The sequence below is a fragment of the Hyla sarda genome, chromosome 4 (assembly GCF_029499605.1).
Source record: "Hyla sarda isolate aHylSar1 chromosome 4, aHylSar1.hap1, whole genome shotgun sequence".
In the NCBI taxonomy this organism is placed as follows: domain Eukaryota; kingdom Metazoa; phylum Chordata; class Amphibia; order Anura; family Hylidae; genus Hyla; species Hyla sarda.
The window spans coordinates 53,172,961-53,196,132 of NC_079192.1; the positions used below are offsets into that span (position 1 = coordinate 53,172,961).

General features: G+C 44.5%; 1 protein-coding gene across 1 annotated transcript in view; it reads right to left on the minus strand.

Moving 5' to 3' along the window:
* Window positions 1-23,172, minus strand: part of FGFR1 (fibroblast growth factor receptor 1) — a 115,141-nt gene that overhangs the window by 4,114 nt on the left and 87,855 nt on the right. The window contains exons 7-13 of the mRNA XM_056570946.1: window positions 22,376-22,566; window positions 14,284-14,428; window positions 10,480-10,676; window positions 8,455-8,600; window positions 8,241-8,362; window positions 2,158-2,268; window positions 939-1,129 (exon numbers count right to left, since the gene is read on the minus strand). Coding sequence (XP_056426921.1) covers window positions 939-1,129; window positions 2,158-2,268; window positions 8,241-8,362; window positions 8,455-8,600; window positions 10,480-10,676; window positions 14,284-14,428; window positions 22,376-22,566 — 1,103 coding nt within the window. The remainder of the gene's footprint in view (window positions 1-938; window positions 1,130-2,157; window positions 2,269-8,240; window positions 8,363-8,454; window positions 8,601-10,479; window positions 10,677-14,283; window positions 14,429-22,375; window positions 22,567-23,172) is intronic.

The following is a 23,172-nucleotide window of genomic DNA, read 5'->3' on the forward strand; positions in this document are numbered from 1 at the left end:
GAAACAGGACATTAAGTATCATTTATCACAGGTTTAGAGCATGAACAGAACGTTCAGAAAGTGTCAAATAAAGCATTTATTATAATAATAATAATCTATAATAAACAACAAGATTTTATTACCTACAGAAGGGGCATGCAGAGAATAATCTGGTCCCCGGGCAACAACGGTCGTCAGAATATATGAACATGTAAAGATCTGAATGCCGTAAGTCACCCCCCCCCCCCCCCAGTGGTAACTGCAGGCTACCAGTATTCTAGCACTTAAAGCAGTACTCCACTGCCCCAGTGTCCAAAACATTTTGTTCCGAATGCTTGGTGCGGGCTGTGGGACACGCCCCCTCCCATAGACTTGCATTGAGGGGGCGTGGTGTGACATCACAAGGGGCGTGGCCGTGATGTCATGACCCCCGCACCTAGCATTCGGGGGAAAAAAATCTGGATGCTGGGGCAGTGGAGTACTCCTTGAAGAAAGTTGCCACGCCCCTCTCTCCTAATGCTCTGGGCACTCAGTCTCCATGACTTACTGCTTCTCGGTCTATGACTAAACAATTTGGTTACCAATGTTTTATATATTGAGGGAGAGTACTGTTTTATTGAGACCTATTTACAGGCAATGATTCATGGGTGTAAAAAAAAAAAAAAAAAAAAAAAAAAGCAAACAAACTAAAAAAAACTCTCAAAAAGACAAACAAGGGTCTCCTCCAAAAAGACGAGTGCAGGTTCACTGCAACCCGTAATTGGCTGTAATGCTCCACCGCCATTGTAGTGTCACCACAAGGTAAATGAGCAACTAACATCAACTTACAGCTGATATTGCCAGAGATCTCTGGAGTTGGACCTAGGAAGATTAGCAAATCACCCCAGCGGCAGTCATATTAAAATGGGTCGTCTTTGATGGTCAACTTTGACTAAGCAAATTCATAATTTGTAAAATACCTTTTTAGAAGCCAGATATTCCATGCCCCGAGCTACTTGATAGGCGCAGGAGACCAGGTCTTTGAAGGAGAGCAGTTCGTCAGGAGCACAGATGGGATTGTAACAATATTCCATGCCTGGTGGACGTCTTGCACGCAAGTACTCCCGCAAGTTCCCTTTGGAGGCATATTCTACAATCACATATAAAGGACCTAAAAAAAAAAAAATCAGACAAGATGAATAACAAAATCAGAAATGCATGACGGAGCCATCTGGATATAGTTCTAACTTTTTTTTTCCCTTCCGGAAGAAGATTATGTGTCTCGTCCTGAATTGTTGTCTTCCAGACATTGCAAAATTCATTACAACCCTTTTTATATTTTACACTTTCATGATACTAAACCACCCGGTGTTCCTCTATTGGAAAACGCTTATAAAAGCTTTGAAGGGCTCCTATTTATAGCCTAATCAGGAGGACTTCTGCCCTGTCCACAGGATACGTCACCTGATAAATGACTTTTCTTATCAGTGGGGTTCCAACCACTTGGACCTCCCACTTATGGGAATTGAGGGGGTCTTGTGTCCTCCACTTTGAATGGAGTGGTGGTCAAGCATGCATACTGCCATTCCATTCAAAATATGGGATCCCATTCTAGTGATAGTTGGGGTCTCAGTGGTTAGACCTCCACTAAACAGATCTCCTGTAAACTGGGGATAACTCAGTATGTCAAAGTTAAAGAGCTGGTTGTTTATTTGCACCCCCCATCCTCCACTATTTTTGGAAATTAAAACAGTTCTCGCCATCTCTTGGTGACTTCCATTCTATCAAGAACAAGTTTACACTGTTCACAGAGAATGGAGACCAACCTGAGCTAGGAACCTTCACAGGGGCTACCTCTAGAGCAGGGTAGAGGATGGAGGACTGGCTGCTTATTTGCCCCCATCCTCTACCATTTTTTCAGTTCTCTCCATCCCTTGGTGATTTCCATTCTGTGTAAAAGATGAGGAAGACTTCTGTATGTTTCCACTTTATACAGGGAATGGAGACCAACCTGAGCTAGGAACGTTCACAGGGGCTACATCTAAAGCAGGTGCTAATATATGGAGTATGGTACACTCTAGTCATGTTGACAGTAATTATTTTTTTTAGCAGCAGTACATTTTTCGGTTTGAATTTTTTTTTCACACTAAGATTGCAGTCATCTATTATTATGATATACTAGTTTTTGCAAAAACTTACCATCTTGTGTACAGGCTCCTAGAAGATTAATGATATTTTTGTGCTTGCCTATCATTTTCATCATTTCCATCTCCGAAATTAGATCTGAGAGGTCCTTCTCACTGGCGTCAGCTAAAACAGGAAAAATACAGGTAATGATAGAGTATGGTAGAAATGAACACAGAACACACCATTGCATTTCCCTCCCCTAACACCAGTTTTCCATTTCAGCTCTCACTAATACAACTGCGACTCACATTAATATAACATCACTTTATTCCCCCTCTGCCTTGTGCCAAATCATCCCCCTTACCCCGTGTGACACATAATTTCCCCTTGATCCCTTCCTGTGCCATTTCATTCCCCCCTTTATTACTCTCTGTGCAAATTCATCATCCCCCTCTTTACCACCCCCTGTGTGATTTCATTCCCCCTTTATTCCCCTGTGCCACTTTATTCCCCCTGTGCCAAATCAACCTCCCCCCACTCCTAGTGCCACATAACTTTTTCCCTTCCCTCCTCCCCATGTTGTTCTTATTACCTGGCCAGCAGACTTAGGTTCAGGGGCTCTCAGCAGGTTTGACCTTCTCCTGACGTCCTCTGTGCTGTACTTACTGAGAGCAGCAGTGGTGGCTGCGGGCACTGAGGAGTAACGTCAGGAGCTTTGCTCATCAGTGCCCGCAGCAGCTGTTTACAGCCTCTCAGTGAGTGCAGCGCACAGGAAGTCAGGAAACCCGCTGAGAACCCCTGCACCTGAGCCTGCTTGCCAGGAAATAAGAACAACAGGGAGGACAGAAGGGGAGAAGTGATATGGCACAAGAGGTGAGGATAGGGAGTGGCACAGGGGGATAAAGGGGGAATGAAATCACACAGGTGGGATAAATGAGAAAGAAATGGCACAGTGGGTGTTAAAAAGGGGGTGATGATGAACTTGCACAAAGGGTAATAAAGGGGAGAATGAAAAAGCACGGGGGAACAAGCGAAAATGATGTGGGGGACGACGACAAAGTGGCACCCGGGGGGGGGGGGGGCAGCGGCCAGCAGGAGTCCACTGTTTAAACAGCGATCTTCTGCTTCTGTGCTAGGGCTGGCCCCTTACTGGGGTATTGCTGTACCCCCCCCCGACACAGGGCTGGCACATAAACCTGGGAGTGTTTTTGTCCGCTATTTGGAGTGTCCCCTATTCAGAGGTTGAAAATACATTAAGTCTTATGGGAGTCTGCCAGGGAATTAAAAACTGTCCCCTATTGGAAGGGGTCCGCTAAGGGAGATTTTTCTGTACTATATAAAAAATTATAATTCTGCACCATAGTGAAAGCCACCACCAGGAGGTATAGCTGATATGTGGCATGCTAGGAGGTCGACCAGGACACTATAGAACAGTGGTCTCTAACTGTGGCCCTCCAGATATTGCAAAACTTCAACTCCTGGCATGCCCGGACAGCCATTGGCTGTCAGGGCATGCTGTCAGGGCATGCTGGCATTTAAGGTTTAGCAACATCTGGAATGCCACAGTTTGAGACCACTCCTATAGAATGACCAAGAAGCCTCCTATAAGACGACTCATTGGCTGTTGTATGGTCGCCTCCACAACTGCCATACTCATTGTGCCAACTGTGTCCTTCCATTCCGGATGTACAATCCAGCCTTTGGGTTATAGTCAAATTACACTTTACGTCAACCTGAGGAGGAAAAGTGAACCCATTTAACCACCAAGGAGCGAAAACCTACAACATCCATTTCATCCTCTGTTCCTAATTAATTTCCTGAAGATATACTAAGAGGTAGAACAGTATTATAAAATAGCTGCCTTCTCCCCCACACACAGTGACACACGTTTCCACAGGTTGCCTTTGGCATTGCAACTTAACCCAATTCACTTGAATGGAGTTCTGCTGTATATTTTTCCTGTAAATGATCCTGCCCGATATGCATGGCTCCTGTGACCCCCATTGTCTTCGCTGACTCCTTGTTATTCTTTGCCATTCTGCAGCATGAATGTTAAATTTCCCTGCAGCCATTGCAGCTCTACTCTCATAGCCATCCAAGTCCCTTTCTGAGATCAGCCCCCACCCTCACACTGAGGCTGCACACACCTCCCAGCAGTAAAGGAAGCATGACCTATCAGTGCAGGACAGAAACCAATTGGCTGGCCTTTGTCTCTTAGAGGGTAGGGGCTGCTTTCAGAGAGGGACTTGGACAGAGACACAATGGACGGCTGGATGATGTCTATTTTTTTCTCACTCCCTGCATGTAAATGACAACTAAAAGAGGGGAAACTGCTCTATATAGAATGATATTTAGTAGAGGTGCACCGAAATGGAAATTTCAGAACCGAAACAAAACCGAAATAAAATAAAAATGTCCGGCCGAAACCGATACCGAAAATGACTTCTCCCCGTCTTCTGGTAAAATGCAGCGCTCCGCTCATTAGATTAGATTAGATTCCCCACATTAGATTGCCAGCTCCCCCACATTAGGTCGGGAGTTCCCCCACAATAGTAGGCAGCTCCCCCACATTAGGTCGGTAGTTCCCCCACAACAGTAGGCAGCTCCCCCACAACAGTAGGCAGCTCCCCCACAACAGTAGGCAGGTTCCCAAATTAGGTCAGCATTTCCCTCACAATAGTAGGCAGGTTCCCAAATTAGGTCAGAATTTCCCCCACAATAGTAGGCAGCTCCCCCCAACAATAGTAGGCAGTTCCCACACAATATTAGGCAGCTCCCCCAACAATATTAGGCAGCTCCCCCCACATTTTTAGGCAGCTCCCCCCCACATTAGGTCAGCAGTTCCCCCACAATAGTAGGCAGCTCCCCCACATTAGGTCAGCATTTCCCCCACAATAGTAGGCAGCTCCCCCCAACAATAGTAGGCAGTTCCCACACAATATTAGGCAGCTCCCCCCAACAATATTAGGCAGCTCCCCCCACATTTGTAGGCAGCTCCCCCCCACATTAGGTCAGCAGTTCCCCCACAATATTAGGCAGCTCCCCCCCCCACAATATTAGGCAGCTCCCCCCCCCCACAATATTAGGCAGCTCCCCCCCCCACAATATTAGGCAGCTCCCCCCCACCCCACAATATTAGGCAGCTCCCCCCCCCCACAATATTAGGCAGCTCCCCCCCCCCACAATATTAGGCAGCTCCCCCCCACAATATTAGGCAGCTCCCCCCCACAATATTAGGCAGCTCCCCCCCACACAATATTAGGCAGCTCCCCCCCACACAATATTAGGCAGCTCCCCCCCACACAATATTAGGCAGCTCCCCCCCACACAATATTAGGCAGCTCCCCCCCCCCACACAATATTAGGCAGCTCCCCCCCACACACAATATTAGGAAGCTCCCCCACACACAATATTAGGCAGCTCCCCCCCACATTAGGTCAGCAGTTCCCCCACAATAGTAGGCAGCTCCCCCCCACAATATTAGGCAGCTCCCCCCCCCCACAATATTAGGCAGCCCCCCCCCACAATATTAGGCAGCCCCCCCCCACAATATTAGGCAGCTCCCCCCCCCATATTAGGCAGCTCCCCCCCCCCCACAATATTAGGCAGCTCCCCCCCCCCACACAATATTAGGCAGCTCCCCCCCCCCCACAATATTAGGCAGCTCCCCCCCACACAATATTAGGCAGCTCCCCTCCACACAATATTAGGCAGCTCCCCCCACACAATATTAGGCAGCTCCCCCCACACAATATTAGGCAGCTCCCCCCTCCCCCCCACAATATTAGGCAGCTCCCCCCCCCCCACAATATTAGGCAGCTCCCCCCCCCCACAATATTAGGCAGCTCCCCCCCCACAATATTAGGCAGCTCCCCCCCCCACAATATTAGGCAGCTCCTCCCCCCCACACACACAATATTAGGCAGCTCCTCCCCCCCCACACACACAATATTAGGCAGCTCCCCCCCCCAATATTAGGCAGCTCCCCCCCCCCCCAATATTAGGCAGCTCCCCCCCCAATATTAGGCAGCTCCCCCCCCCCCAATATTAGGCAGCTCCCCCCACATTTGTAGGCAGCTCCCCCCCCACATTAGGTCAGCAGTTCCCCCACCCCACAGACATACAGCTTCCAGCCATATACAGTGTACGGCTGGAGGCTGTATGTCTGTACTGCTGCCCCCACAGTGATCCGGTCACCGCTCCTCCGGCCCAGGGTCACATCTACTGCTATGGCCTATGGACCATAGCAGTAGGTGCCGGGACCGAAGGAGCGGTGACCGGAACACTGAAGAAGATGACGCAGTCACTTACCAGGCCCCGGCCGGCGTGCGTTCTCCAGCGACGATCCTGCGGTCCTCCTGCGTCTCTATGGTTGTACGCACAGGACGTCAGTGACGTCCCGTGCGTACGACCATAGAGGCGGAGAAGCGAAGGACCGAAGAAGGATCGCGGGAGGATCGCAGGAGGACGCCGGGTAATGGTGAGTGACCGGCGGACATCCTTATGTCCCGAAAAGATTTTTCGGGACATAGGGATGTCCGGGATAGGATAAGAAATACTTCTTTTTATGTGCCCGGGCCGGCTCCTGTGTGTGGCTGCAGGCGGGGGCCGGCCAGAGCATATAAAAACTAATATACTGTATACTAAAAACCAGGGGGCCTCCAGCTGTTGTGAAACTACAACTCCCAGCATGCCCGGACAGACTTTGCCAGTCTGGGCATGCTGGGAGTTGTAGTTTCACAACAGCTGGAGGCCCCCTGGTTTTTAGTATACAGTATTAGTTTTTATATGCTCTGGTTGGCCCCCGCCTGCAGCCAAACACAGGAGCCGGCCCGGGCACATAAAAAGAAGTATTCCTAATCCTATCCCGGAGAGCGCAACCCCCCCCCCCCAGATGTTGCGGCCGGCCCCCCCTGCACCCCCCACGAGTGCCTCTGCCACTGGCAGTGTTTGTAACTTGTGCTGTGGGCGGGCATGGGAGGTGGTCATTATCGGCACATTTTTTGTTGTTTCGGCATTTTGCCGAAATAGCTATTTTCGGCCGATATGTATCGGCCGCCAATATATCGGTGCATCCCTAATATTTAGACAATTAATAGGTTGATATTTAGATAATTAAATAGGTTGGTGGGAGGGAAAGTATGGGCTATGGGTTTACTTCCCCGGAGTACACCTTGATGATCCAATAGAAAGGAGATTAACCCCTTAAGGACCGAGCGTTTTACCCCTCTTTGTACTTTCATTTTTTCCTCCTTACCTTTTAAAAATCATAACCTTTTACACACGTTGCGATACCACATATGTTTATTTTTATTATGGTCACATATTTTTTACATGTAATTTGGGAAAAGGGGGGTGATTTTAACTATTAATAAGGAAGGGGTTAATGGGTGTTTTTTTTTTAAACTTCTTATTCAAATTTTTTTTTTTTTTTTTACAGTTTTAGTCCACTCAGAGGATTTTTAGAAGGAATCATTAGATTCCTCATACAGATCAATGTGCTTTCACAGAACCACATTGATCTGTGTGCACTGCACTCGATTGATAAAGCCCGGCTACCTACCCCAACCCACCAGGGGATGTTTAAATATTCCTTTAGACACCTAAAGGGTTAATAGCCGGCCCGGCAATCGCCGCATGTCGGCTATTAACGCCGACCCCCAGTTTCAGGAATCAGCTGGGTGCCGGCCAGTATGACACGGCCCCGAGTCGGGAGCCTGCGCCATACAACGGTTGTAGTCTCAGGACGAGCCGACTCGTCCTTAGACGGCAACCGGTTAAACCTAATGGCCCTGATTTCCTATGAGTGGAGTGTAGTTTTCTTATAAATTATTTTCCATGGTATTTACTAAGGTTTCCCTACATTTTACACTTATCCCTACATTTTGATTTTTTTTTTACACATGCTTTGATCTGTAGGGTTTTCCTGAGCTGAAATTCACCACATTTCTGTGGAAACCTTAGTAAACATGTTGGGTTTTTGTGAAAATGTCGGGGACTCTCCCATTTTCTGTGACCACGCCCCCTTCTCACAACGGCCTTGCCCCTTTTACAGGTTTTCCCATTTCTGGTGCAATGAGACAAAACATGTTGGGTTTACAATAGTAAATCAGGGCCAATTTATCAAATATTCAGCAAAACACTGAAGACTTACATTTTAACATCTTCACTGCAACTTTGGTGACCTTGTTTGGCTTCTCCTTGTCCAGACCTAAGGCCTCTGCCATGACTACTTGACCAAAACAGCCTTCTCCAAGTGGCTTACCAAGGCTTAATCTATGAGGAAGAACAATGTCAATCAGCTATAAATGAGTAATATGAAAAATGTAGCACACTATAGGTATGTGCAGCCACTACAGTCCTCTTACCGGTCTCTGGCAACTTCCCATCTGGGGTCTTCCGGAAGTTCATATTCAGAAACCCCAGCCAGCATAGGTGTACCACTCGATGACAACCGAGAAGGTCTCACCAATATAACTCCGGAGCTCATGGAAGAACTTGAGTCTGCCGACACCTGTATCAAAATGTCAAAGCCAGCAGGTTATCATATGATCAGGATTCATACACATTTTTTATATAAAGAGGTGGTGAAGCGATCTTTAAACTAGGAAACAAAAGGATAGACATCCCAATAGTCATATGTAAAAACCTCAACCCGATGAGGCAACTACATTTGTAAGCTCAGCCTTCACAAATGATCTACAAACTGCAGAGTAAAACCTGAATACATGGCCAAGTTATAAAAAAAAAAAGAAATCATCTGGAAATAAAACTGTGGTGAGTAGGTCGGTCAATGGCATCTGGGATAGCGGATGAGTCAGAGATAATAGTATTTACCTGGAGGTGTTACGGAGGAAGTGGGAAAGTATAGGGATGGCATGAAACAAAGCTGTCATTTCAAAACAGCGAGCAGGAAGATTTGGACACAGCAACACGGACAAGGCAAATCTTAGAAATTCACTAGATTATTTTCTATAGTCTCCAATACTGTTTAAAGAGGTTGAGTCCATTCAAAAACCCCTGTCCAGACGTGAATATTAGGGCACATAGATGTTACAAACAGGGGCATAGCTATAGAGGTAGCAGTCTCACTGGGCCCTGGTACCTAAGGGGGCCCCAAGCACATCTGTCCCATAAGAGACCAGTATTATAAAATTGCCATATGGGGCCCCAGTTCAGATTTAGCATCAGGGCCCAAAAGCTACAAGCTACGCCTCTGGTTACAAAGATGGCCATCCTGATCAGCACAGGGGCCCTTAAAAGGGTACTCCACTGGCCAGTGTTCCGGCTGCGTTTGGAACATTTAGTTCCAAACGCCGTGCATGCGCTGTGGGGGTTGGCCACGCCGCATTGTGTCATCAAGCCATGCCCCCTCAATGTAAGTCTATGGGAGGGGGCATGGTGGCTCCCATAGACTTACATTGAGGGGGCATGGTCTGACGGCAACGGGGGGTGCGGCCAACACCTGCAGTGGGCGCACAGCATTCAGAACTAAGTGTTCTGCAGCCGGAACACTGGCCAGTGGAGTACCCCTTTAAGTGTTTATCAGTTCACTGCAGCTCATACCAGGAACAGCAACATCTGCCTAGATAAACATTGGTGGGCCCATGGCACTCCAGAGTCCCAAACTTGTCAGGCCCTCACCATCAATTGCCATAAATTTGTCATCCCAGAAAAATTTTTAAGAATATAAATCATATATCACATACTTTATCTTTGTGTGTTCACATACAATGACCTAAAAATGTAATGGCATGGGCAACTGGTCCCTTTTCAACCCCTGAAGGAGATGCAACGTTCATGTACATAGCAAGTCTGCTGAGGGACTATGAGCTTGCTTTAAAGCCGTGATAAATGGCATATATTCTGGGAAGAATGGCCCAGTGATCCAACAGCCCCACTACTGTCAGACCCAACCCCCAGCTCTTGATCATGCCACCCCATGTGCACAACGCCACAGCAAAAACAGCTGCTACACAGCACCATACCAGTGGGAACAGATCAATAGGTTCACCTTACTATGTGCTGCATGTCAGAGGACTAGGAGAATCTAAAAAAAGTTTTCCTTTTCTCTGGAGTAACTGTCTTGTATTACACAAACAAGTCATTGATATGAATGGGCAATTGTGTAATGCCTCGTTTCCCCTGTGGTGGCGCTGCAGTAAAACTGAACAGTTCGATAGAGGAAATTTCCAAGCGTAATTCCACATGGAAATTCCGAACCAGCAGAATCCCATTGCTGTTAAAGGGATTTTAGTGCTCAGTCCACACTCCAGAATATCAGCGCCCAATTTTCTGCCTCTGTAATTCTGCCACCAAGCGCATTTGGTATAACATCTTTGCAAGTGTTGTGTAGGTAATGTATTGTAAACCCCCTATATACTTTCTGTTACCTGTCTGCGCAGGGGTATGCTCTTGGCCAGCTTGTGGACAGCCATCTGACTATTAAATTCGGTCTCCTTGGACGGATGTTTCATCTTAAGAATGATGATGGTCACCAACATGGCTGACACAATGGCGGCTCCGGCACAGTAGATTATGATCTCCAGATGAAGGGAGGTAGTCATGAGCGATGGTTTATCCTCTGAAGCTGCACTCATGCGTACAAGAAGTATGTTATTATTAAAAATGTTTTAACTTTTTTTAATTAAAGTTTTAAATAAATGTACCATATTGCGTATAAATCTGCTAATTGCATTTCATAACCACAGTAAAAAGCGCACTGGCTGGTGTGCAAATTACCAAAAAGTTCATGCAATGCAAAATGTCTAGTAACTAAAACATTATTTAAAAAGAAAAAGGAAAACAAAAAAAAAGGAAAAAAAGTTCAATTATTGTATTTAATACATTTAAAAAAAACAAACAAACAAGTAATATATAGCAAAAGAAAAAAAAAATGAATAATAACAGGCCATATATACAGATTACCCATGCAAGACAGAAGACAGTCCGAAATAGGAGGTTAGAAACACAACTGAAAAATTCATTTGGCTACCAGTATTTTTTTTTTTTTTCATTTTTTTTTATATTTGGCTCATTTGTATAAATTAAACTTATAATTTGTATTTTTTTTTATTTTTTTTTTATTTTAAAGGGGGTTATCCAGTATTTTGCATAAATCCATAACCTACTGGGGGTGAAAGGCACAAAAAAGAAAAAAAAAAAAAACTATACTATCCTTGCCCAGGTCCCCCGCAGCCTCCGCTCTACTCTAGTTCCCCGGTCTTCTGTCTCCTTCCAGCTTCCGAGACAAGTTCTCATTGTAGGACCTGCCACCATAGCCAATCACTAGCTGAGACAGGACACCACTGCAGTCAGTGATTGGCTGAGCTGACAGGTCCTGCTCCACTGTCTCGGAATTTCTCAGAAGCAGGAAGAAGACAGAAGAATGGTGGACTGGACAGAGCCAGACAGGAGCTGTGGGGACGGGAACTAGGTAAGAATAGGTTTATTTATTTATTTTTTCCCGACCCTAGCAGGATCTAAATTTCTGTAAAATGCCAGATAACCACTTTAATTAAAATGTATAAAAAAGTAAAAAACAAAAACAAACAAAAAAAAAAAACACTGGAGCCCTCAGCATAACACATGCATTTCATATTAGCCATAAAGAATCCAGGTTTAGGACGACTTCAAAGTAAAACATTTTCGATCTATAAATTTCTCTCCAGTCCCCCAGCTGCGAGTTAAGTCAGGATAATACAGGTCACATGGGCCCGCTAAATACAAGTTGAAAATAAAATCAAACAATTTGTTCTTACTAAGTCCCAAATGTCCAAAACAATGTGTGGAGGGGGTGGGAGCTTTAACAGTGCATTAAAAGGATTGTTGTCACTTTTTATAGACATTCAATATGTCACTATGTTCTTTTTGCTGACTCTCTGTGATACTTCTGTGTTATGAATTAAGCACCGCTACCACCAACCAGGTTAGTCACTAGGTATGACCTTGGAATAGCTTGTAGAAGTCAACAGCCAATCCTCCCCCCAATACACATACATGCCTGGTTTTTATTCTAAAATGAGGAGATTGGGGGGGGGGGGGGGTGGGGGACCACACACCAACAGCCACCTCTGGTGGTGACTTATCAGCCAAGGGATCTGGAATGTTGAAAACCAACATGTCCCACAGTCTTCAACCCCAACATCTGCTTTTGGGAGATAATCTGGAGGTCCCATCCACAATAGATGGTCGGCCAACCCTGCTGAAATGAGTAGGTTTACGTTACTTTAATCTAACAAGCTTCTGAAAACCCATCTACAAAAACCTTAGAATTTAAAGGTGTACTCCACCCCTATTTAAAGGATCTCCCTGCTACACCCGGTGTTCGTTTAGAGCGTCCAGTGCAGCGCCGGAGGCTCGTGACTTCACGGGTACGCCCACTCGTGATGTCACAGCCACACTCCCTCAATGCAAGTCTATGGGGGGGGGGGGGCATGACAGCCGTCACGCCCCCTCCCATAGACTTGCATTGAGGGTGCGTGGCCATGACCGCACAAGCGGGGCATTGCCGTGACATCAGGAGTCTCCGCCCCACATCGCCAGTCCTCCGGCACTGAGCAAAGTTCGCTCTGTGCACCGGATGTCTTGGGCGCCACAACAGAGATCGTGGAGGTCCCCACTGGCTGGACCCCCCGATCAGACATCTAGGGTAGCAGTACCCCTTTAATTCTGAGCATATTGCTGTAAGCAGCCATTGCCCTAAGTCTCCCAAGGGAAGCCAAAAAGGGACACTTTTTAAGCCTCTGTCTGGCTCTTATGCAGTAGCACACCCTTTTCTTCTCTATATTAGAGTGCAGCATACTGCAATGTCCTATAAAATGTATGTCTATACAGTGGCATTGTTGGAGTTCAACATGGGTGACTTCTGCTGATGTACACTTCATGTACCACACACACACAGAGCCTAGTATTACGTTAGCATTATCTGTGTGCAATTATAAGATGCCACTTACATAAAATGTACCCCACGGGCATATCCTTGCATTACATGGATAATTCATTCATTCCAGTGGGTACAGTGTAATGCCTGACTTCACCTGTGGAGGTGCTGCAGGGAAATTAAATGCTACTTGCTCGATTACAATTGATACAGGACACTGTATACCTGGATAATCATGGTGGTATGCTTCTAACAAAAAATAATTACCCAAAGCAGACAACCCCTTTAAGCTAGCCATGTTAAGTCGAAGGTGTCACCTGTTATTTCTGTAGGAGTAAGCTATATGTTCAAAATGCTGCATTCTACAGTAAAACAAATTACAAGGTCTGGCCTATGACACGCAATGCAGTCTGGATATTATGCATTTTGTTATATTTTGTGGCTGTAATTTTATTTAGGGTTAGAATAAAACTGTCAAAACTACAGTAGATTTTAATACAAAATGTGGCTCTAGGCAACAGCAGGGACTTTGGATTATATTAAAAAATGAATTAAAACCTAAGCCTGTATACAGCGGGAAGACTGAAATATAATAATTTCCCATGAAATTACAAACCTAATATGAAATACAAAAGTATTTTATATATTTTATGTACCTATGGGTAATGCTGCTTAAAGGGGTATTCTGCTAGAAACCCTCTCTTTTTTTTTTTAATTTTTTTTTTTTTTAATCAACCGGAGCCAGAAAATTAAAACAGATTTGTAAATTACTTTTATTTCAAAAATACAACTTTTCTTTTTGAATTTCCTTTCTGTCTGACCACAGTGCTCTCTACTGACACCTCTGTCCATTTTAGGAACTGTCCAGAGCAGGAGCAAATCCCTACAGCAAACCTATCCTCCTCTGGACAGTTCCTGATATGGACAGAGGTGTCAGCAGAGAGCACTGTGGTCAGACAGAAAATAAATTTAAAAAGAAAATAACTTCCTCTGTAGTATACATCAGCGGATAAGTACTGGAAGGATTAAGATTTTTAAATAGAAGTAATTTACAAATCTGTTTAACTTTTTGGCACCAGTTGATTTAAAAAAAAAAAATATATATATATATGTTTTCCAGCTGAGTACCCCTTTAATAGAGCTGAGCTGTAATACCATAAACAAACTGTGGACAGGTACGGTACTGAAGAAAGCAGCCATGATTTCTAATCCTGGACAACCATTATGGAAAAACAGTACATAGTTGGACAGCTGGATTCTTTATGGGTCCGAAATGCATGCCACGTATAAGACGACAGAAGAGAACCTTATATACCTTCAAGAACGGTCAACCATGCAGTATGAAAAGAGTGCCCAATGGAATTAGCAGCCAAGCAGGTATACTGGCCAGCATCCTCAAAAGTAACATTCGTCAGGTGGAGAACCTCCATTTCCTTGTCGGTGGTGTTGACTCCTGCAGTCTATAGGGAACAGCATCGAAGAAGGGGAAGGAAACGGACAAGCGAAATGCCATGAGAACAAGAAGAGACGTGGGCAGGCGCTGTCCTGGAACCATGCAAGGTGCCATGGACAGGAAGAGAAACCACTGGAAGAAATCTGGTTAGAAGATTTGAGGAATACTTCTCCCTTAAGCCTCACCTAAAGAGAAGCTACCTTAATTGAACCCGTCACCAAAATCGAGACCTCCTGCCCACTTAAAACATGCTAGAGATTGACAACATGGAAAAATGAGACCTGAGTGTGACAGCCTTGTTTGTTTCCGCAAAAAAAGGAAGAAATAGGAGGAGTTAAAGAAAAAAACAAACAGAGGAAGTTATGTGACAACCCATATGACCATTATTTCCACCACCGAAATGTTATCCTACTATAATTAAAGTGGTAAGCCGGTGAAAATTATTATTATTATTTTTTTAAATCAACTGGTGCCAGAACGTTAAACAGGTTTGTAAATGACTATTTAAAAATCTTAATCCTTTCAGTACTTATCAGCTGCGGTATACTACAGAGGAAGTTCTTTTCTTTTAAATTTATTTTCTGTCTGACCACAGTGCTCTCTGCTAACACCTGTGTCTGCCTCAGGAACTGTCAAGAGCACTAGCAAATCCCCCATAGCAAACCTTTCCTGAGACAGACAGACAAGTGTCAGCAGAGAGCACTGTGGTCAGACAAAAAAAAAAAAAAAAAAATAATAATAATAATAATAAAAAAAAAAGAACTTCCTGTGGAGCATACAGCAGCTAATAAGTACTGGAAGGGTTAAGATTTTTAAATAGAAGTCATTTATAAGTCTGTTTAACTTTCTGGCACCAGTTGATTTAAAAATAGAAAGGTTTTTTTTCCCACCGGAGTACCCCTTTAACATTGACAAGTCTTCCTGTAGAAATCATGTAGAAATATAAAGATTGTCAGGGGTGTTTCTACTGGAAGTACAGATGTAGTAGACGCTACATTAGAAGGTACCAGTATTATAATAGTTCATGGTAAGTGCGGGGCCCCTTTTACATTTATTTTATTTTTTTTATTTTTTTTACATATCATTGGGGTACAGGAGCTACAAGTTACAACTCTGGAGGCTGGTGATATACCTGGGAGTGGAATGGGACCATTTCTCCAGAATGGATTATTAAATTACAGCTGGTGAGAACCAAGGTGCCAACCTAGCCGTGTTCCGAGGATAGATGCAATTGAATGGTTAGGTGCCTACTGGTAGGTGTATAGTGGCCATTATTTTCCTCTCATGCAAGTAGAATGATTACATCTAGTACAGTAGTCTTAAACTGTGGCCCTGAAGATGTTGCAAAACTTCAACTCCCAGCATGCCCGGACAGCCGTTGGCTGTCCGGGCATGCTGGGAGTTGAAGTTTTGCAACATCTTCAGGGCCACAGTTTAAGACCACTGATTTAGGCCATTCCCGTAGGAACCGGATCTGGCACCATTAGAGGCAAGACCAGCAAATCTTAAAGTGCTTATAGACCTTAGACTAGAGTTGGTCCACTGTCTACTGTGAATGGCGGCCTACCGACTCACCACCAGCAGATAAAAGCAGTGGAGAGAATGGTCAGGCATGTTGACCTTTCACCGCCAGGCCCTATTGCTCTGGGAGAGATAAGCCACTGTCAGAACTGTCTCACTTCGGCTTACACCTCCCCGTAGAGGAAATAAGAGCGTTCGGCCATGCATGGGGAGATTAGGAGAAATAACTATACACTATACCGTGGCTTACTGCATTCTAAGTAGGGAACCAGTGAAAGAAGTTATTCCCACCCCTGGATGTATAGCTAGGTAGACTAGCCCCTGAGGAAGTGAGAAGTCCTATGTGAGAACTGTTGGCGGTCATATTGATTGTTACAAAACAGAAATAGCAAAGGAGAAGATTAACAGATTGTTTAAGACCAGAAAGATCCCAGGATGCATATACTGTATTATATATTTATTAGGAATTTTGGACTTTGGGTAAAACTACTTCTTACAGGGTAATAATTCTGTACACGTACATCATTCAAGGAAATTTATTTTTTCATGGAGTCTAAGGAGGAGATTTATCAAAACCTGTCCAGAGGAAAAGTTGCCCAGTTACCCATAGCAACCAATCAGATCGCTGCTTTCGTTTTTAAAGAGACCTGTGAAAAAATGAAAGAAGCGATCTGATTGGTTGCTATGGGCAACTGGGTAACTTCCTCTGCACAGGTTTTGATAAATCTTTCTCAATCTCCAGCACAGGACTAGATCCCGATCATTCCCGCTACAGCCATTTTGGAACACACTCAGTTATCGACATGACTAAGCCGTGCTTCCAAGAGCCAAGGAGAGGAGCCAAGAAATCTGAAGTTGGAATGAAGAAGATTTTCCACCCTTGATAGACAGAGACATCTATCATTTCCAGATGGATAGTTACAACGTGTAGAATTTATGAAATCCAGATTAACCTGTCAATCTAGGGTTGGATGTCTTCGGAGCTGTGGGTCCAGCTGTTGAGAATGTACAACTCCCAGCAGGCACTAAAGGCCGATGGTACTTGTAGTTTCCTAACAGCTGAAGACCTACGATCTACGGCAGTGGCCTCAAACTGTGGACCCTCCAGATGTAGCAAAACTTTAACTCCCAGAATGTAGTCTGAGGTTGGACTTGCCTCTTCTGGTGCAGGGTTGCCACCCAGCCAGTATTTTACCGGCACAGTATTTAAATGCCACTGCCGGTAATTTTGTAGAAGCTGGTATTTTTGGGGGGAAAGAGCCCCCAGCCACTGCAGACAGAATTAAATGGACCTGCAAAAGAGTATGGCACAGGGTGGAGGGGAAATTAATTGAAATGGTTATGGCATAGGGGGATCGGTGGGAGGGATAATGGGGAAGGGGGAATGGTTATGATACGGGGTACAGAGGGGTGGATCAATTGAAATGAGTAAAAAAAATAAATAAATAAATAAAAAAAGAGTATGGCAAAGGGGGAATCAACTGGAATAAATATGGCACAGGGGGATCAGAAGGGGGGGTGATTAATGTGACATCACGCATATATAAATAATTATGCAAAATAGAATGGCAGGTATTTTTGGGCAAGAAAGGCAACAACCCTATTCTGGTGCCAAATCTGGTTCCTACGGGAACGGCCTAGATCAATGGTCTCAAACTGTGGCAATTCAGATGTTGCAAAACTTCAACTCCCAGCATGCCCGGACAGCCAACGGCTGTCCGGGCATGCTGGGAGTTCAAGTTTTGCAACAATATGGTGGGCCAAACTTTGAGACCACTGATCTACTGGAAGGGATTTACGTTTGATCATAGCCAAGGATGTTGACATACAGCAGATGTTAGATGTGTCAGATGTTAGATGTGTCATCCGGTTAAGAGCAGAAGATACATAGAAAAAGGCATCAGAAACTTAACCAGGCTGCGCACACACAAGTATTTTTCCATGGAAATAAAGCAGACATAAAAAAAAGGGGGAGGAGAAATACAATTTGCCCGCCGAGAGTTTTGCAGAGCAATTGTTTTCAAGGCTCTAAATTTCACGTAAGTTTTCCGGTGTTCTCAGGAGGTGCCACCGATTTTTTTTTTTCTTTTTACCTTGTATTTCGGGTCTGGTGACGGTAAGCCACGCAGACTGATTGGCCTCACCAATATAATTGGACACTTTACATATGTATTCCCCACTTTCTGCCTCTGTCACATTGTACAAGGTCAAAACTTCTGCGTCTGAGCTATATATCCCAGAGTGCTGAAATAAACCGATAACACGAGGGGGGTCAACACAGCAACGTCATCAATGATGAGATCTCATATAACCTCATAGCTTCTGATAGGGTCAAGTGCAAGCTCTACTGAAGAGTATTGACACCAAACTGAAGGATTCTTAGAGACAATAAAGGAGTAAAAACAGATGTTTTCAAATCAACTGGTGCCAGAAAGTTATACAGACTTGTAAATGACTTCTATTTAAAAATCCTTCTCCTTCCAGTACTTATCAGCTGCTGTATGCTCCAGAGGAAGTTGTGTAGTTCTTTCCAGTCTGACCCACAGTGCTCTCGCCGACACCTCTGTACGTGTCAGGAACTGTTCAGAGCATAAGCAAATTCCTATAACAAACCGATCCTGTTCCTGACATGGACAGAGGTGGCAGTAGAGAGCACCGTGGTCATGTTGGGTCTAGAATATTCTGATTTATTGATCGCTATATCTATACTCATATGCCTTTATTAAATCCTATATGCTATGGCTAAATATTGCAGAAGAACTTTGCTTTCCTTAATTCAAAACATTTCAGCTTGCTCTTTGCCCATAATTAAGACTAGAACCTTGAGATGGAGTCTATGGATTCAAGAAGTCTAAACATTGGCCTTTGTGGAAGGATGGAAAAATCTCAAGATAGATGCCTTGCAACATAAATGACTTATGCTACGCCACGCTCAAATGACCAATCAGCATATAGAACGATGATTTGATGCATAGTTTTACCCTCCCCTTTTTGTCAGATTGTAAAAACTAATGTGATTTCCGGATAATAAACAGAACTCCCTGGAGTCAGTACCGAGGAGGGAATTTATACCAACATCGTCTGGTGGGAATTTGCTTATGTCGACACTCTGACTACCGCTGTGCTATTTTGCACTCACATTAACCCATTCTTAACAGTCAGACTGGAAAGAACTACACAACTTCCTCTGGATGATACAGCAGCTGATAAGTACTGGAAGGATTACAATTTTCTAATAGAAGCAATTTACAAATCTGTATAACTTTTTGGCACCAGTTGATTTAAAAACAATTTGTTTCCTCTAGTTATCCTTTAAGGGGCTATCCAAAACATGGACACTTTTTTTCCCCCAGAAACAGTGCCATGGGCTGTGAGTGGTATTGCAGCTCAGAACCATCCACTTCAATGTAGCTGATCTGAAACAAGGACTACAACTAGAGATGAGCGAACTTACAGTAAATTCGATTCGTCACGAACTTCTCGGCTCGGCTCGGCAGTTGATGACTTTTCCTGCATAAATGAGTTCAGCTTTCAGGTGCTCCGGTGGGCTGGAAAAGGTGGATACAGTCCTAGGAGACTCTTTCCTAGGACTGTATCCACCTTTTCCAGCCCACCGGAGCACCGGAAAGCTGAACTAATTTATGCAGGAAAAGTCAGCAACCGCCGAGCTGAGAAGTTTGTGACGAATCGAATTTACTGTAAGTTTGCTCATCTCTAACTACAACCCATGGGATGCTATTTCTGGAGGACCGTAACCAAGTTTTTTAAAATTCTGGACAACCATTTTAAGTGACTACTGATGAACACCAAGGCCACCAGTTAAAGTTTTTGTTGCCATTGGCTGAACAATAGTTTCCATGCCATGGTTTACATACATCCCACATGGTGCCGAGGAGAGCAGCAGTAGTCACTGAGGAAGCTTTGGTGATGCTAAGCAACCTTATTTAATGGAGATGCCTATAAAGAGAAGGCCGCACCAAGAGATAGCTCAAAATTCACATTTTAGTGGCCCGTATGGAGACCAGGAAAACCATGGTCAACAAGAGTTTACATAGTCTATAATTTCGATAGGTCTACCTAGATGCCACAATTTAACAAAGTCCACGCCCCAATTTGGCATCACCAAAGACATCATTTCCTAATACGCTACAAATTGGACTTACCAGAACATAGATAGGAGTGGACTCAATGGGGTAGAGTTATTAAAACCTGTCCAGAGGAAAAGTTACTGAGTTGCCCATAGCAACCAATCAGATCGCTTCTTTCATTTTTCAGAAATGAAAGCAGCGATCTGATTGGACAGGTTTTGATAAATCTTCCCCTACATGTATATATAAGTTGTGCTGTGGTCTGCAAAATATATGGAGACTATTCTACCTTGCGAAAAGGTTCCTAAATCAGGGTTTTTTTTTTTTTTTTTATAGACAGACTTCAAGTTAAAGGGGGAGATGTATCAAAACCTGTGTAGAGGAAAAATGGTGCAGTTGCCCATAGCAACCAATCAGATCGCTTCTTTCATTTTTAGAGAGGCCTGTGAAAAAGGAAAGAAGCAATCTGATTGGTTGCTATGGGCAACTGCACCACTCTTCCTCTACACGGGTTTTGATAAATATCCCCCAAAGTGTTTATTTAGGACTTTGATACCGATGGCTTATACTTAAGGGTACGAACACACTACGTTTCTGACCCCTGTTAATCGTATTGGTTGGCATCTCACCGAAAAAGGGATGGTGAAGAATACTGTAAACAGGAGCAGCGGACCCTATTCACTTTTATGGCCGAAAGGAGTCACCCTAGGAACTCCTTTCGGGGCGTATGCGCTATTTCAAAAGTGCAACAGTGCCCGTCATGAGGCAGTTCAAAATAGTGCATACGTCCCGAACTGAGTCCCTACCATTCTATAATAGAAGTGAATGGGGTGCGCTGCTACCGTGAACAGTATATGTCGGCATCCCATTTTCAGCAGGATGCAGACGGATACAATTAATGGGAGCAGAAACGTAGAGTATTTATACCCTAAGATATATTTGGATCTAAGAAACATCTTCCTCCAGGCAACCCCACTGACTGGCCGGTTAAAGCGCAATTGTCATCAAATCTGGGCCATATAACCTACAGACAGCCTTTCTACTGAGTGCAGATTGTGTATTAGGCAGTGTGTTTACCTTCTGTCTGCCATCCTTTATTACCTCAAAAAACTGTTGTGACTGAAGTCGCACACAGTCGAATAGGTGTGGCCGGGGTTTGCAATACCCCACCACCGCCATGTCGATCCCCTGCATGTCAGCGCTGGGACCGATGTGTGATCGACACACAGGTCCCTGCGCATTCGCCCCTTCGCTTAACCCCGGTGCGCACTGCGACGTGTCCTCATGGCAAGCGCTCGCTCCTGCCGCCTACCTCCTCAGTGCGCATGCCCAGTGCTAGAGGCAGGGAGCGCGCTTCCTATCTGCCTCTAGGCAGTGGGAATAGAAGCAGCAGAGCGCGTATCTCCGGTAACCAGCTCAGCAAGAAGAAAGAAGAGGATAGCGGGCACTATTAGATATTCAGTAATAATAAAGGTGCACATCTGAATAAAGTATTTATTTTTTTTATTTTAACAGCAGAGCATGAGGACATACACCGCGGCACGTACGTTGGGACTTGTGTGTCAATCACACAGCGGTCCCAGAACTAACGTGCAGGGGATAGCGCGGCGGCAGGGCATTGCAAACCCTGGCCACGCCAATCCGACTGTGTGCGGCTTCCATCAAAACAGTTTTTTGGGGTAATAAAGGACGACAGACAGATGGTAAAAACACTGTACAGAGGCTGTGTGTAGGTTATATGGCCCAGATTTGATGACAGCTGCGCCTTAAAAAGGTAGTGTAGCAACACGTCCCCTTTATTGCTTACCAGGCACAGCTTCATACCTCCTAATGGCTGTGTCTGGTACTGCAGCTTAACTGAACAGAAGTGAGGTGCAATACCAGGCATGGCCACAAAAAAAGTAAGGCGCTATGTCTAATAAACATTGAAGGTGCCCTACCAATCAGCTGATCTGTGAGGGTGCCAAGAGTCTGACCCCTACCATTCTGATAGGATACCCCATCCATTATAAAAGTCCTGTAAAAAAACTTAAATTGTAAACCATGTCCTTCAAATAAAAAAAACTTTTTCAGGAATCACAATGATAGGAAGGAATCGTAATGGAGACCTGTCCTCTTGATACACTGGATCACAGAGTCAGTGCGTTGGTAGGATATGCTCATAAATAGATCTATATTTAGCAACCCCTTAGTTAATAAATAATACATATCTGGCTAGAAGTACACTCACTGCATTTAGATGACTGCGCCTAGGCCACAGACCATAGAGAGGACACATCAGCCTCTTTAGCTTCAGAGATCACATAAACAATGGCCCATTTTATAGATTATCAACCTGTACGTACCTTTAGGATCTCCACGTAGGGCATGCCGTCAGATCCTAATTTACTCCCATTGATTTCAAGGTGCCTAAGCCACTGGATGTGAGGCTGAGGGTCACTATAGACTTTGCAGTGGAACTCCGCGTTGCTTCCTACAATGACTGTCTTATTTTCCGGCAGACCGGCCTGGAGGATTGGCCGATGTGGAGAACGTTCTGAAAGAAAATTAATAAATAAATAATGCATTTTGAATAAATTTATAAAGCGGATCCAAAAAATATTTCAAACCAATAAAGGCAAATAGAACGATTATATCAGATTAAATTGAACAATCGATTGTGATTGGGCACAGTGGCAAATAGAACGATTATATCAGATTAAATTGAACAATCGATTGTGATTGGGCATAGTGGCAAAAGAAAAAAAAAATTAAATAAATTATATAGATTTATTTAAAGTCTGACCACATGTCCTCCTAGAGTAAGGGCCCTCTTACATAGCCCAGCCCACATTGTAAATGATATCTTAGATCAGTGTTTCACAACCAGGGTACCTCCAGCTGTTGCAAAACTACAACTCCCATACTGGGAGATGTATTTTTGCAACAGCTGGAGGCACCCTGGTTGGGAAACAATGTCTTAAATCATTATGAAGGGGACACATGAAGATGTGCGACTGATGGCCGTTGATTTGTTGACAGGATAAAACAATGGGATTAGCCAACAAAACAAGCCGGTCAACTGATCACTGGTCCTATTACACAGGGCGCTATCAGACCATTCAGCCAATAATCACAGAGTTTTATGGAAAATCGCCGCATG